The sequence below is a fragment of the Lichenostomus cassidix genome, chromosome Z, assembly GCF_008360975.1.
Source record: "Lichenostomus cassidix isolate B80296 chromosome Z, HeHo_3.0, whole genome shotgun sequence".
Taxonomy (NCBI): domain Eukaryota; kingdom Metazoa; phylum Chordata; class Aves; order Passeriformes; family Meliphagidae; genus Lichenostomus; species Lichenostomus cassidix.
Window position 1 is genome coordinate 3,467,220 of NC_139511.1, and position 16,590 is coordinate 3,483,809.

Genomic DNA, 16,590 nt, shown 5'->3' on the forward strand with positions numbered 1-16,590 from the left:
TGGGTTAGTTAAATCATACTGTCCAGGTAATTTTTATAACCTGTTATAAAATGTTGCCAGATTTTTAGCCTGGTCTTTCAAAACTGCCCATTTTAACCTGGATCCATTCATTAACACACCTTTTGACCCTGATTATTTGTCTGAATTTTAGAGGACTCCCAGGATGTATTTCAAGCTGTGCATCTGGGACTTTTCAACAGTTCTACCTACCTGCACTGTGGCTGCTCAAGATCAGCAACTGTTGACATGTTTTTATGCTGGGTATTATTTGATTTATACATTTAGTAATTTATGATATCACATTTTGAGCAGATCCCAATGCAATTTTGTGGAAACGTGTGCAAACACACACACAGTTACCTGAAACTACCTGACAGTAAGGACATTAACATTGTAACAAAATAAACACAAAGTAGTGTCATGAAAAATAGTATTAGATGGCATAAGGCTAATACTATTTTTTCACAATTCACTTAAGTATCTTCTGCTATTTTTTGCCCTCCTGAGTGGCTGATGGCAAGTCACACTGCAGCTTGTGAGAAGAGAATTAAACCAAGAAAGTCCTGTCTCAGGTGAATGCTGGCCCTGGATGCCTCCCTCACTCAGGCTGGCAGGCAATGGTGAGACAGACCTTCTCAAAGAGCTAATGTACAGAAAAAATGAGCAAATTATAGATAGGGTTGGTCTCCCAGAGCAAAACAGGAGCTCTTCCTGCCTGTGTATCTGTATCCCCTAGAGATTTCCACTTCCTGCCCCCAATAATCATTAATGTTCATCTGAACAGAAAGTAGAAAAAACAGCAGGTAAGCTGTAATCAGCTACGGCTAATCAACCTGAATTGTAGACAGAGTATTAAGTACTTCAAACAAGATGCTTGCAATCCATCTACAGAGCTAGGAAGAAAGAGCACATAAAAATAAAGGTTTGGGAAAAAAACCAGTAATAACACTGTAACTGTCTGAGGAAATCATAAGCTCACCTCCACCTACTTTGTCTAAAAGCACCACAGACAAAACAATTCTATCATGAACCTACGAGTCAATTAAGAAAATCAGTTTATAAAAGAATGGATACTAAATAATAATAGCATGTATCTGAAATCCCAGATAACACTGAAATTGCTGATTTTCAGAGCACAAACATGCTTTGCTCATTTAAGGTTTGTTTTTCTTGCTCATTGCTAAATGGAAGGAGCCCACACAGACAGGTGATGTGAAATATGGTCAATTCAGCATCACACTGAGGCAGCAAGTCTGGAGCATTCCAAGAGGGGCAAACCTACAGTGTCAATTAAATCTTGAAAAGATCAAAGAGTTCTCCCAACTTTAAAGCTTAGAAATCCTTGTGGGAACTAAAAACTCCCTCCTGTATTTCATTAACAACTGTTTTTCTGCATGGTTCCATAATCCTGCTCCCCACCAACAAGAGGGTGCAACAATAGTGCCAAATACAAATTTTGGTGAAGGATTAGACATACATAGTCCTTAAAACTATGATGTAAAAAAAATACAAACAACCTTTGTGAAAAGATTTTCATATGGGACAAAAAACTTGCAGAGAAATTTAAAAAAGGTTGAGAGACTGAAATGGCAGCAGAGTTTCTGCATGGTTCATCCTCTTCTTGGCTGCCTTAACAAAGCCTTCTGAAGTCCTCAATGTGATGCTTTACCCCAAAGCTGCCAGAACAACCTTGGATATTTACAGCTGATCACCACTTCCACAAGGGACTGAGTTGTGGAGGTGCCCAAGCTTTAAGGTTTCCCTTTCCACCCCAGTTTTCTGCAGATCCCACAATGAGCTTCCCCACCCGTGACTCACAGAGGGAACAGAGCGACCACAGAACGAGTCCTTTTCCCCTTCCAACCTCACAGACTCCTCCTTTACCCACCAAACCAAGTCCCACTGGGGTGGAATGTCTGTCAGAGCGTGCCCAGGGTGTGTGCTGTACCTGACCAGCCCGGGAGGCAGCGGCAGTAGCCCGTGGTGGGGTGGCACCCATCTGCATGGCTGCAGTCACAGCGCTCGGCGCAGTCCATGCCGTAAGTACCATCCTGTAAGCAACAAAAAACACAACAGCTCAGAGATGATGACAGCTGGGAGTTAGAGGGGAACAGGTTATGGTGATTCCTGACTCAAAAAGCAACCATAGATCTCTCCTGAATCTGTGGGCTGCTCTCAGTGTGAAATACTTGGGGCGTTTGGAACATGTCAGCTCCCTACACTTTCGTTCTTTCATTAAAGAGGGGAAGATAAAGAATGAATTATGCCTTCTTGAAAAATGCCAGACTGAAGCAATTAAGTCTGCTTTCTGCATCAGACCCTGAGATCTCTGCTTTTGGGTCAAAAAGGGTACCACATGAAGGCATAATTTTTAAGAAAACGAGTGAAAACCACTAAATTACAAGATACCCTCAGTGTGAGGTTCACTTCATAAATAACACAAACCATCACTTTCTTTTGATTAAAAACATTTCTCTTTTGATTAAAAACATTTCTTTCTGCAGTACAACATATATCTCATCAAAAAGATCTAAAACTAATCATCTTTGTCTATGGGACATTACACAAAACAAAACTTTTATTTTTACCTATGCAACATTTCTTAACCAACAAGAGATATTAAGAGATACTAAGTTGAAACACCCCTATTGGTTTATTCAGCTGTGCAAAGCATGGCTGATTTCCATGGAAAACATCTGAACATTTCAATTTGCTTTCCCTGCTTCTTCCATATATATTTGTGGATAATTTCACAAAAAATCAACCTAAGAAACTGAGAAGAGCAGGTTTTTTACAACTGCAATCTCCAAACAAGGCAAAGTACAACACTAAATTGATCTTGGATAAAAAGCATAAGAACCAAATAAAGTAAGAAAAAAGCATGTATAAAAAGCCAGTATAATTTACAATAATACTTCAGGGTTACCCACAACAAAGACAGAAAATGAAAAAAGGAGGAAACATTTCAGGTTTAAACCCCAATCATTTATATTCAAGGCTAAAAATTGGTGCTAGTCACATTAAAATTGTGAATAAAACCTATATGAAAGTTAATCTGCTGTTCTTTGATGTTCATGCATGCATACATTCCAACCAAGTGCCACAGGATTTAGCTATTCAACTGCCAGTCTTTCAACTCTAAAGTAGAACAAAATCTTACATTACTTCAGTGTAGGGAGCCTTTTGCTCATCCCAACAATACGTTTTTATATACAGAAAAAGGAAAGATTAAGAATTTCCTTTGCATATAATCAGATTTGGAATGAAAGGAAATCCTCAAATATGCTGTTGAAAAGCAGTATTTTTAGCCTGCTATGTACTTGGACTGAAGTCCAAACTGTAGTTCAAATCTTGAACAACAATCTGAGCAGTGATAATAATATTCTGAAGTTACTGAAACAAATTCAAACACATTGATTTAAATAAATCTCTGCTCAGACAAGAAAAACAGCTCAGACAACTGGAAGTATTTCAATTAGTTTTCTGTTTACACTCCTGCTCTGGAATTTTGAAGCAGAATTTGCATTTGAAATAGGTAAACTTATGGACATTGTTTGATGCAGATGGAGAGAGGGAGAGGAAAACAATGAGCATGGGCATGCTAAATTATCTGATACAGAAATGCTTTATTTTACTAAGTTTGGGATTGGGATGCAACTGCTCTGAAACAATATATGTCTTTATTTAAATGTCAGTTTTGGAAGAGCTAATGGAGCTTGGGAGGTCTTACCATCCTTCAGAATCAGGCACTAAGTGATAAATTAAAACTGCTTGAGGAAATAGAAAAATTAGTCTTTTGATGGAGATGCATTGTTGGAAACTCTGCACAGGTGGCACTGCCATCAGCTTCCCAGAATATATTCAATTTTCTTTGCCACTTTACTCAGTACATGAGTGCTTCATCTTAAAACCAGAAGCAGAGCCCCAAAAATCACTCCTGAGTGTTCCAAGTGCAGTTCAGCAGAACAAATTTTCATTCAAAACAGGGGGTGATTTTCAGTTTTCTGCTGTAGTTCACCTACTCTCATCCTGGTAAAGCTCAGCAGAGTGTGTCCAAACTGAAAGAAGCTTAAATGTTATAAGGGAGGGGAATTTACAAGGCGTGTGTTCACTTCAGGTGATTCCTCTGCAATTACATCAAACCAACAACCTGCTAAGCAGATATAATGCAAAAGTGAACAAATGACAGGGGAAGGGAAAAGGAGAGCAGAAAGCAGTTTGTTTTAATAATTAATTTTGTTTAAAATTTCCCAGAAAATGGAAGTCCCTCATTGAAACAATGGACCCTGGAAAACCCTGTTTTTTATAAAATATTTCTCTTTTTTTTGTGCATGAAATATAATTGAAACTGAACAGTTACACAATAAAAAATCCATTTGGAATTGTACAGTTTTCAATTTTTTAAAATGATGTATTGGAATTTATATATTTTATGTCTGGGTGGTAAGAGTAGCTTCTCATGTTTGACTGAGAAGGAATGAAAGTTCTTTACTCATACTGTAACACAGACATAAGAAAAAAGTAATTAAAACAGCAATACTTGATTTGGGGTGTATTTTTGGTATTCTCTCATAATTTACACCTAAAAGTAGTTGAACAGCAGCAGTTTGATAACATTTGATGAAGAATTGTTGGAAGAATTGTTATTGCATGTCTCTGACCCTGTGGACTCATCCCATAAAGACAAAGAATGACAGACACCCCTCCCTCCCTCATATTCTCCTACAGAAATTCAAAATTCAGTGAGACTGTTGAACTACCTGGCAAGGGAGTTCACATTTCTCTCCTCTCCATCCCGGGGCACAGCTGCAGGTTCCATCCAGAGCATTACAAGCACCTCCATTAAGACACTGGCAGGTCAAGTTACAGCCAAGTCCCCACGTGCCACTGGGGCAATTTATGGAGCAATCCACACCATGCCAACCTGACAAAAAAAAAACCTGGATTAAAGCCAGACATTAATCAGGTTTTCCCCCGATTCTTCTCAGAGGATGCTTCCCTCTGCCTGCCATGGGGCATTTCTCTGAGATGGGCAATCTGGGGTAACATTCTCTGCAGGATTGATCAGCAGCCTCAGCTGAGGGCTTGTCCAGGCTGGAACAAAGGTGTTCAAGGGCACCTTGTAACATCTGTGCACAGCACATCTGCAGATGGGTGCCAACATGCAGAAGAAACTGATGGAAGATCTGAAAGGGAAATAAAGACACCTTGACGTTTCACTGAGAAGTGCTAAACTACACTCAAAGTGTTAAGGTGGAGCTTGAAAATAATTTTCCTAATTGCTTTCTTAATTGTTCCACTAGCATGTGACACAGACAGTCCTGTAACATGGCTTTAACAGGTATCTAACAAAAAAAGAAAAAAGAGGAAACATTAAAGTATTGTATAAATTGGATTCTCCCAGGAAACAAAGACCTTTTAGGTGATTTCTGTACTTCTTGCCAAATACAAAGAGAAATGTAATGGAAAATGGCTCTAAATTGCAGCATTCACCACTGATCATGCCTGATAGCAGTGCTTTGCAGACTGCACACTGGACAGATTGGGATGTGAATAGATTTTTTAAAATGTGATCATCCATTGGATTCAAGAGGAGCAGTGTGAGGCAGTCAGTCATTTGTTACCACCACCAGTGACACAGGCCAAGTTTCTAATTTTGTACCTTGTTTACAGTAAGTGGAGGGAAAAATAATTCTGCACTGAGCCTGATCAATAGGCTATGCAAAACACATGCACAGGAATCAGGCTGCCTCGTGCTTCGTTGATAACTTTAAATTTAGGGGTCATTTCAGGAAAAAATACTGTACCACACTGGCTAGGAAATTGAGACACTTTCCCTCAACTGGGATTTATAATTTTCCTTTGTTCATTTGACAAGTACCTAAGTGTAGTTTAACTTTACTGTTTACTGTCCTTTTTCACTGTGGTATGACTAAAAATGCATGGTGCACAAGAAGATAGGATTCTGCTTTACCCAAGGAATATTTTTCTCCTCAAAACCTAGCTGCTTTGCAGGATCCACCTAAACAAGGTTAAATTAGCTCCACTGTTTCTGGAAAGAGTAAATGCAGGTTTAATAGGGTGTCAGTCCCTGAAACACTTAGTGGCTATTTGTGTGGGAATCTCTTAATGCTTCTCCTCAGTCTCAAACTTAATGTATTTTTGGGAAAAACTTCTAGATAGGAGTAACACAGACTGGGCATGGGATTTGCTTGGGAGCATACAGGAACCTGTTCCTCTCTTCTCAGCAATCCCAGCACCACAGCTGAGGAGGACCACAAAGGGGATCAGAGTGCCTAGGAGAGCTCGAGAGGGACTTTTTTACAAGGGGAAGCAGAGATGGGACAAGGGGGAGCAGTTTAAAACTAAAAGAAGAGATATTCAGATGGGATATTGGGAAGGAATTGTTCCCTGGGAGGGTGGGCAGGCCCTGGCACAGGGTGACAGAGAAGCTGTGGCTGCCCCTGGATCCCTGGCAGTGTCCAAGGCCAGGCTAGACACTGGATGGGCTTCAAGGTCCCTCCCAAACTAAACTGTTACCAAATCCTTCAAAATCCTTGGTATAGATAAACCCCTCTTTTTATAGATAACTCTTGGTATAGATAAACCCTTTTAGTGTCAGCAAGTCAGGCATTACTTTATTGTGTGTGCCTGACAAAATTCTGGCCTCCACACAGATGCAGATACAAAACTTTTTCACCTATTTATACAATATTTTCAGTAAACAAAGAAATTATTATTCATTGGTTCAAAACTATGTAATTCTCTTCCATTAATTAGCATTCGGTTCTCTACTTGTTATTGATTTTCTGCTTCTCATGCTAGCTAGTCTGTATTTTTCACTTTTTTTATTATCTTTTCCCTGGGGAAAAGATAATAAAAAGGTAGGGAGTTTCCAACACACATATACTGAGCCTTTATCTTGTCTTCTTTATCTTCTGGTTTCTGCAAAATGTCTTTGTAGCCCATAAATTCTGAACTTCTTGTATCCAATTTGGACAACACATCTCTGTCCCCCAGGCTTTGTTCACTGAAGCATATCAAAGTTAGCTAAGGAAAAGTTAGTTTCAGTAACTTTACTCAAGCTCTACTCCCACAATAGCTGGTCATCACAAACTTTGCTAAATTCTGGCTAAAATGTGCCAAAGATTCAAGACTAACACACTGCTTATTGTTAACATCCTGGTTATTACTAATTACAAACAATTAATTCAAAGTTAATGAAAACCATTATTTAAAAGAATTAGAAAAGTTGTGTAATTTCCAATTAAAGTGGGATTCTATATGATTTTGATTAGGAATGCTGACATCAGATAAAGGGCACACCCCAGGGCACTCCTGGCAGAGCACAGTGCTTCCCTGAGAACATCTTTTCCTTGCTTTTGCCTCCCAGAGCACCAGAATCATAAAGTGTCTGCATCTCATTAAGTTTCCTCTTCTCTACTTCGAAAATCCAATTTCATTTTGCAGTTACAGAGAAATACAATCAGTCTGAAGAGACACTTACCTGCTTTGCAGGCACAAGATCCATCCACAGGTGAGCAGGTGGCCCCGTTTTTGCAGCTGCACACGGAGGAACAGTTCACTCCATATGTTCCAGGGAGACAAGGAGTACCACAAGAAGCACCCTGAATTATTAAAAGAAGAGTCTAAAAACCATCTGAGGAGGTTCAGATAATACAACCTAGACTGTTTGAAGTAGTACAAAAGCCAGAAAACACATAGCCATGTCCCAAGCTGTCATTAAATTATCCTTATATCAGGGGACGAGGAGACCTTCATACTTTTAATAAAGGTATTTTAAGTAAATATTAATTTTAATGATTTGCTGTGAGAGCTCAGATCACATAGGAAACAGCACTGAGTTAGATCAATATAACAAAGAAGCTCTTTATGAGTCCAAAACACAGTAAGAAAACAGTTTTATGGTAAATGATGTGGGTATGTAAAATATTTTTAAGAGCTAATTTGGCAGAAGTTTTCAGTTATTACTTGTACAGGAACAGTCATACTGTAAAATGTTAAATTAGCATCCAAAGCACATGTAACAGCAAATGTGTGTAAAAGTTGCAGAATAATCTGTCCTGAACTATAAAAAGAAGTGCTTTGGCTGGAGTTTCTGTGGATGGAGCATGAGGAGCTGATGACTGAAACCCATCATTCCTCCCTTCACTTACACCTCGACAGCTCACTCTCATTCTCACCAACATCTTAGAAAGCAATTAACTCCTCTAAAAATTCCCTTATTTCAGCACTGAGAACCCATCAGAAATGTTGCCTTTTCAGGGTATTAGAGCATATGCAGTGTCACCCCAACATCCTCACTTCTCTTTCACTGCACCTCAAAGAATCTGCTGCTCAACTGGGGGCAGTGGGGCTGGAAACTGTGAAACTATGGGATTTATTCACCTTAAATCTCACCAACATCTTATAAAGCAATTCTGTAAAAATGCCTTAATTTCAACACTGAGAACCCATCAGAAATGTTGCCTTTTCAGGGTATTACAGCACACACAGTGGAATCCCAACGCCCTCACTTCTCTACCACCATGGCGGAGAAGAATTTGCTGCTCAGCTGGGGGCAGTGAGGCTGAAAACTGTGAGACTTACTTACTTGAAATCTCACCAACATCTTACAAGGCAATTCTCTGAAAATGCCTCAGTTTCAATGCTGAGAACCCATCAGAAATGTTGCCTTTTCAGGGTATTACAGCACACACCGTGGAACCTCAACACCCCCATTTTCTCCTTCACTATGGCAGAGAAGAATTTGCTGCTTGACTGGGAGCAGTGGGGCTGAAAACTGCGGGGCTGTGAGATTTATTCACCTTAAATCTCAACATCTTATAAAGCAATTAACTCCTCTAAAAATTCCCTTATTTCAGTGCTGAGAACCAACCAGAAACGTTGCCCTTTCAGTGTCCTACAGCAAATGCATTGGAACCCCAGCACCCTGACGTCTCTTTCACTGTGGCAGAGAAGAATTTGCCACTCAACTGGGGGCAGTGGGGCTGAGAACTGCCAAACTGTGTGACTTATTCACCTTAAATCCAGGGGCACAGGTGCACTTGCCGGTGACGCTGTCGCAGTCAGCCCCGTTCTGGCAGCTGCAGATCTGCTGACACGACTCCCCGTAGAAGCCTGGTGAACATGTCTCGTTGCAGTAGAGCCCAGACCAGCCTGGCTTGCAGGAGCATTCCCCAGACATGGGGTGACAGCTGCCACAGTGGGGGATGAAAGGTTTAAATCAGTCATTCAGGGCTAAACATGATATAAATGTTATTTTCTTTCCGCAGGACAAAGTGCTGGTGCAGATAGGTTGTGTGAAGGGACTTGCGTGAGATAATTCACTTCCCAAAACATAATTTTGTGTGTTTATATAAAATATATGACAATTAAGATAGGAAAAGTAACATTATACAACATATAGACATTTTGGGAGGACACAGAAAGAAATTAAGAAGCATCATTTTTCTGTATCTATTTGAAAAGAAACCTTGCTGATACACAAAGTTTTTACCGTAAGATAGATATCCATGGTTACCAATATTAAGACACAGAAAGAAATTAAGAAGCATCACTTTTCTGCATCTATTTGAAAAGAAACCTTGCTGAAACACAGTTTTTACCATCAGATAGATATCCATGGTTACCAATATTAAGAGGATGAAACCATTAAATTCCCCAAAATTTGTTGCTAAGTTTCCACTCTAACAGGATCATTTTCATAACACTGCACAACCTCAGCAGCATATTGCCTGAGAAACATGATCAAGAAAAACAGCATGGTATCCAACACAAAACACCAACACAGCACAGCACAGCAAAGCAAGAACCCTCTTTTCTTTAAATTTCCTTTAACCCAAAGGAGGACAACTGGCATCTTTCAGGGAATGTTACAAAATCATCAGCACTGGGCAGAAGCCAGCTATTCCACGAGAGCAGTGACCTTCTGGGGAGTGTCTCCCCTCTCTGCTGGCCATACCTGGTGGCAGAGCAGCTGCCTCTACCTGGAACAGCAGTTTCATTGAAGGGCCAGGCAGGCAGCTGCTGCCTCCTAACAAATGGACATCATCAGCTGTGCCAAGATATATAGGCTGGGAGAGGGGGCACAATGGGGTGCTCTGTAGAACTCTGGCAGACAAAGCATTTGCTTAATTCTCACCAAAGGAAAGCCTTAATATCCAAATCCGATATATTTACAATGGGAAGGCTGTTTGGAGATATTTGCCTGCCACTGATTGAAGTGAAGCTCCTTTAAGAGTGCTGGAAATAAAAAAAAAATAAAAATAAAAGAAGCCTTCCTCCAGACAAATTAAATGACCCATGACAAGAGCCTGACTTTGCAAGACTTGCTGACTCTGTCTGTGGGGGTGTGTTGGAAACTGAGTATTTTTCTGAGCATTTGGAAGTTTGAAAAAGTACCTGCTGCACTTGTAGGTGCTCTAACATACCAGCAGCAATCTTTGAAAGAGTTGCAGCATAATGAGGGAACAAAACATCAGCTGCAACTGCTCTCAGACTTTAGGGCTACCCTTGCCAAATAAGAGTTTAAAATTGCTGAAAACAGCCATTCCCAACCAGGGAAAGCATGAATTGTAAAAGTTGAAACATCACTGTGTATTCTGATTTTTACATATCACTGCATAAACTGTAAAAATCCGTGGGCCCTCAAGATAATAAATTACCTTTGATAATAATAAACTGGTTTACATAAAGTGAGAAGAAAGATCTTTCTATGCAGAAAAGATTCAAAACTCATGGTGCTCATACTGAACACTCCTGGTTATTTGTTCACTTGTGAACATACCTGCCATGAAATAAGATGAAATGGAACTATTCTCATATAAAACACATGCAAAACTATGATGCAGCAAGATAACCTGGTTATTCCCCTGCCCTAAATTCCTGTGGGGCCCCAACTGGAAGAATGCAGAGAAGGGAAAATTAAAATAAAATTTCAGTCCACAACTAAATAGTCAACAGGATAGGAATCAGAAGATACTCATAACATAAATTCAGTAGCACTGGAACTTTAAGACATAAATCCTAGTGTTCACAGACTCCCATAAATCTGTGATTGGAAATGTGGTTTATTGTTGGTTTTTTTTTTTTTCCTTCCAGGAGAGAGGGAGCCACACGCATGAGGAAACATTAGATATGAGGCAGAGGCATTGATATTCTGTGCCCCCCAGTGAGTGTTACTGAGGCATCATGTATTGATTGACACCAAAATTACTATTCCGTGATTTGTAATTAGATGTAGGAAGCCAAAGCACTTCTGAAGGTTTTTTGATGGGTTCTCACGCAGTTATCTTAATTGGCAATAATGTTTAAATATTAAGGTAGGGAAATAAAGAGATGCTGAGAAATACTGGCAGTATATCCTCTTTTATTCCTGGTTGTCTGTTCACACTTGCTGGAAATACAACCCTACTCTGTACAGAGAAAAAGAAAAATACTTGTGCGTAACTCATATTATACATTTGAAGGACTTAGATGAAATTACTTATTCTCATATGCTTTATGTAGTGTTTTGCTATTAAAATATCCAACCAAACTGTGCAGCACCATAAAAAAAAAAAAGTAAAATTGCCATGAAAAGCACTTGAACAAGCCCATTATGTACAAGCCCATTAGAAAAATGGAAAATTAAAATACCTTCATCTTTATTTCAAAACAGAGCCAAACTACATGAACCAAACGTATTACACCAATAAAACTGCAATCAGTCCTACATGTGTATCTCATAAAGGGCATGAGACAGGAAAAAACCCCCACTAGTGCTCATGCAATGAATAAATCTTAATTGAACTGTACCAAGAGCGCTGGTACAAGAGGGTTGTTACCTGTTGCTGCCCTCTGGGCCCCTCAAACAGATTAAAATCTCTCAAGTATAGCTATTTTTATGCTCTACAAAGCATTTAATAAAGGCTGCTGGTACAAGCAAGAGCAAGGAATGGTTTGCCTTTCATCTCCAGGAGCTGCCATCAACTAACAGAAGCAGGAAAATTCCTACAGCTGAGCCCACCCAAAACACAAATAATGCATTATTGTCAGAGCTGTTTTGATGTGATTTTTGTCAATCATAAAACTGTAATAACAAAAAAGTGTACATTTTTGAACTATATACGTGAAGAAAACTGCTACAAACATAACTGCATCCCAGCACTTACCTATGCTTACTTTAAAGCAGTATTTTTTGGAGCTAAGCTTTATTATTTTAATTAACATTTAGTTAATTTCCGTATTGATTAATACTAATAACCTAGAGCTCTAAGCCTACCAATAGCTCCTCTCTGAGGATATCTAAGCTAGCAGTGATCACAATCCAGATGAAAAAAGCTTTTATGGTATCAAGGGCCCCCAAAACAGAACCCCAGACCTACAGACACACAAAGTTTATTTGCAGAAAGAATTCCACCCCTTTTTATTCCGTGCCCTGGGATTACTGTGCTGCTAAATGGATTAGTGCTATGAAGATCCTCTGGCCACAGCCAGGCCAAGCAGAGTTTGTGGAGGGCAAGAGAGGGCTGAGGGTATTCCCTGACATGATTGAAGAGTTGCTCGTGGCTGACTGACATCAAGAGACGAAGACAACCAGACACAACTGGCTTCTAAAAAGATTCTCAAAAGCCTCAAATGCCCACAGGGAGTTTTGTCTTCTACATCGTTACCAGATACCCTCTGATTCCTGTTATTTGATGGTCTTGGTCACTTCCTAACCCAGGGGGAAGGAACTTATGCATGTAAAATACACTTGTGAAGCAATGAAAATATTTGTTTTCCTCACACATCATCGTGCTCTTGCAAATATGCTCCTGCACCTTCAGGGGTTGTTGAGTGCCTTTGGGTTTGTCACACAGGGGGGTAAATGTCCAAAAAAAGACCAGCCATATGCTGTTGTTTACTTGTGAACATTTGTGATCTGATTTGACCACGAGCTGTCTCTTCCAGTGGTATAAATGCAGGAACAGCTGTGTTGAACATGAATCAGAAGTAATCCCTTTAATATTAGAAATGGTATACAGTGCAAGGCATTCCTGTTAAACCAGGCTGCTGCAACAGTCTGGAGACAGATTTTCAAGGAAGTAGCTAACTGTAATTCCTAACAGAACAGTTATTTGGTCTGCTAGCCTAATTTGAGAGCTGGATGGGCCAGCATTATGGTGCCATTTATTCTGGAACACATTGCCCTAATAATAAATTCCCTGATTTTACATCAAAATAACTCTATTTTTTTTAAGGTGTTTCAGGCAAACAGGACCTGGTCAGAAGCACAGGTACACAACTGTAGAAGTGTGTGACTGGAAAGGGCAAAGAATTCAGTTTGTTGTCACACAGTTCATCAACAAAAGGTGTGTTGAACAACACTGACAACCCAGAAAATAGTTTTTCACACAGTATTAACAGAGTACCTTATTGCTAAATTCTGACTAAAGGCTCTTATTTTATCTATGAGGAAAAGTCCATCTTTTATTAATGTACAGCAGCATTCTATGTGACACTCAATATCTCCTGTAAATTCCTCTCACAGCTACTTCTAGCAGCAAAAATTTAGATTTGTGCTCACAAACCTTCACCAAGGTACTGTTAATTAGTAATGCAATTAAGTGTAAGTGAATACACAGTATCTGATCAGAAGAATTGTTTTGTAACGAGAAACTGTCCACAATTGTTCTATAAATATGTTGGCTTGCCTCAACTGACATCTGACATCCTTCCCTCACAGCTGAAACTCTGTCTCCAAATAACTAGTTTTTATATTTTCATAACAACATACTCAAATGCTGTCAAGTCCACAAAAACTCAAAACAAAAAAAAAAGGGCTCATTACTGCCTGAATCAGGAGAGATGGTAAAATCTAAGCTAATGGGAAACCTATTTTCATTTGATTTCCAGGTATTGGATTTTACCTGCTCACTAGAAAAAGCACTTAAATGACAAAAAAAAGTGCTTTTCAGGCCCAGATTTACAATAGGTAAGGCTTCTGAAATTTCATATTAAAACAGTCACCTACAGGAATTCCCAAGAGAGAGACTGAAAGAGAAGAATGTCCAAGCTTCTAATGCCCAACTCAGAAAACTTTAGATATCCATTTATTTCAGCTCAGTTATTTCTCATCTACAATAAACTACAATATGTGAGGGACAGACCATGTGTACTGACTTCATGCAGTGAACAATTTAATGATTTATTCAGATGATAAATATAGATAAAGGTCACACTTTACCTTAACGTTTATTTCATGGGTCAGAGACCAAACACAGCAGTGACCATTATGATCAAACCTGGCTGCAAGTAAAAATTCAAAGGCTATTTTGGGTTGGTGTTTTATGAGATACTTACAAGTCTTCAGCTGCTTCAGTCTGCATAAAATTATTAGCAAAACCAAGAAATACTCCTTTTCAGCTTACACTTGTATTTCTATGTCCTATTAAGAACAAAGCAAGCAGGCTGAAGGGCGCAAAGCCTACCTCCAGGTGTTGGGCATGTGGCAGGGACACTTTTTGTCACACTTGAGGCCATAAATCCCCTCGGGGCAGAGCCTGGTCTCGCAGTGCAGCCCGGTGAATCCAGGCTCACAGATACAGGCACCACTGATGTGGTAGCATTTCCCACCATTCACACACTTGCAGGTCTCTGCACACAGCAGCCCGTAGCTCCCCACTGGGCACTCGTCCTGGCACCTGGGAGGGGGAAAAATAGAAATAAAAATTTAAAAAATTGGTTTGTTGGTCATAAACAGTGGTTTCGGGGGGTTTGAAGGAAATACGGTTTATGAGGAATCTCTTCTGCTGGTCAAAAATGCTGCTTAAATAGAGCAAAAATCTGTGTAACTTGGAAAAACCTTCAGGAGCTCTAACCCCTTCTTTTCATCTGGTTTTCCTGACAGGTGAAAATGAAAATCAGTAAAGACTTGAGTTTAATGCACATGGGGAAGAAGCAATGAAATTTTTGTTGCTGCTTAAGGAAAATATATTTTAAGAAAGAGACTTTTTCAACAAACTTTTCTTCCCTCATTCACGAAGTTTTGAGAAGATAGACACTTCAGCCAACAGACTTACTTCTGTAATTTTTTGTACATGGAAGATATTGTTTAACCTAAAGATCAGTCTCTTTAGGCTGACTACTGAAAAATAAAATTTCAGTATCCTGCTTCTAAAATTTGCAACTCGTTAACTGATGATTTTCTGGATGGCAATTCCATTTGGCTCTGTCTTATGAGTTTGATGTTTTCAGCTTTGTCTTTACTGTGTTCTACAAAGGATTTGTTAAATTCTGAATGCCAGTCAAGTCACAGCTTGTACAAAAATACTACTTGATAATACAGCACATTTGTAATGGTTTTATTTCTTTTTATTTGTTCTTTTTTCTGTTTTTCTTGTAAACTTGGCTTTTTGTTTGTTTTTATGTATGACTGGTGGTTCATTACAGGGGAATTTCAAAGACACATCATACAAGGCACTGCAAATTGTAACAGAAATTAGCAGAGCCCTCTGACTGAGGTAAAATAGGTAGATACATTAATTCCATGCTTCTGCAGTATTTGTCTCAATCTGGTACTGATATTCAGAAGTTTCAAGGTATTCATAACTCTGTCCTAACTGAAGTCACCAATAAAATCTTCTTTTCTTTCCTTGGTGTAGCATAATAACAGAGCTAACTGCCCTGTATCAGTGTTTCCTGATGAAGTTATACAAATAAAGGTGTGAAAGAATTTACTTCATGTGACAACCAGTAATCCCAGCCAAATCTAACCTTAAAATAGATATATTTTTTTTCTTTAACTAGTAAAAACCATCTCATTGGAGGTGGTGTGTATGGGCAACCTCAGAGAGTGCCCACATAGTTCTCTGACATGAAGGTCTACAACCTTGTCACTGACCCCTTCCTGCTCTTGGAATTATCTCAAAAAATGAAAGAATTGCAAATACAGCCTCTTTTGCAGGAAAAGAGGGAGGCTCAGACCTGCAGAAGTGATCAAAACGCTGCAACCTGTAAGGCATTTCAGATGAAAGTCAGATTTGAATTATTACAATACCAAAAATTTAATTACTTTTAGAAACACCAGCGTAGAGCAGTGTGTAGACATTTGTATGGTTACTCCTTTGATTTTCCCTGGAGCCTAGCCTGTGTCTGTCTAAACCCATCCACCACCTTCTGCACTGTTTCTTCACAGACACAAACACAACTTTGGCATGCAAATGGCTCTGGACTAATTATGTCTCTTCTTCATGAGGTCTTTTTCCACATAACGTCTGGCAGAGCACTTCCCACGTCCTGTGAACACTCGTGTGGGAAGTGCATATGGTTACAATACCCACAACTGCTGGCAGGGATCCCCTGGACTGACCCCAGTGATCAGGCTGCTGCTGACTGCAGAAAATGAGTTGTGTGCTGCTTAAAATACACGCAGGAAAACCTTCTTTCATCGCTTTCCACTGCCTTCAAAAGCTATGTCTCACTCTACTATCTTTCCAATCTGCCAAAGCTGACTTTCAGCCATCAGAAAACGAATGTTTCATTTCATTTGAGCGGAATGTTTCGGGAGACAACTCTCCAGCCTGCTGCCTTTGAAGAGGGATG

At 39.5% G+C, this 16,590-nt stretch overlaps 1 protein-coding gene across 1 annotated transcript in view; it reads right to left on the reverse strand.

The window, feature by feature from the left end:
- The window catches only part of MEGF10 (multiple EGF like domains 10), an 85,414-nt gene that overhangs the window by 26,405 nt on the left and 42,419 nt on the right, over positions 1 to 16,590 (reverse strand). Inside the window, exons 9-13 of the mRNA XM_085043178.1 lie at positions 14,478 to 14,690; positions 9,044 to 9,218; positions 7,508 to 7,628; positions 4,761 to 4,924; positions 1,949 to 2,051 (exon numbers count right to left, since the gene is read on the reverse strand). Of these exons, the coding sequence (XP_084899304.1) occupies positions 1,949 to 2,051; positions 4,761 to 4,924; positions 7,508 to 7,628; positions 9,044 to 9,218; positions 14,478 to 14,690 (776 nt within the window). The remainder of the gene's footprint in view (positions 1 to 1,948; positions 2,052 to 4,760; positions 4,925 to 7,507; positions 7,629 to 9,043; positions 9,219 to 14,477; positions 14,691 to 16,590) is intronic.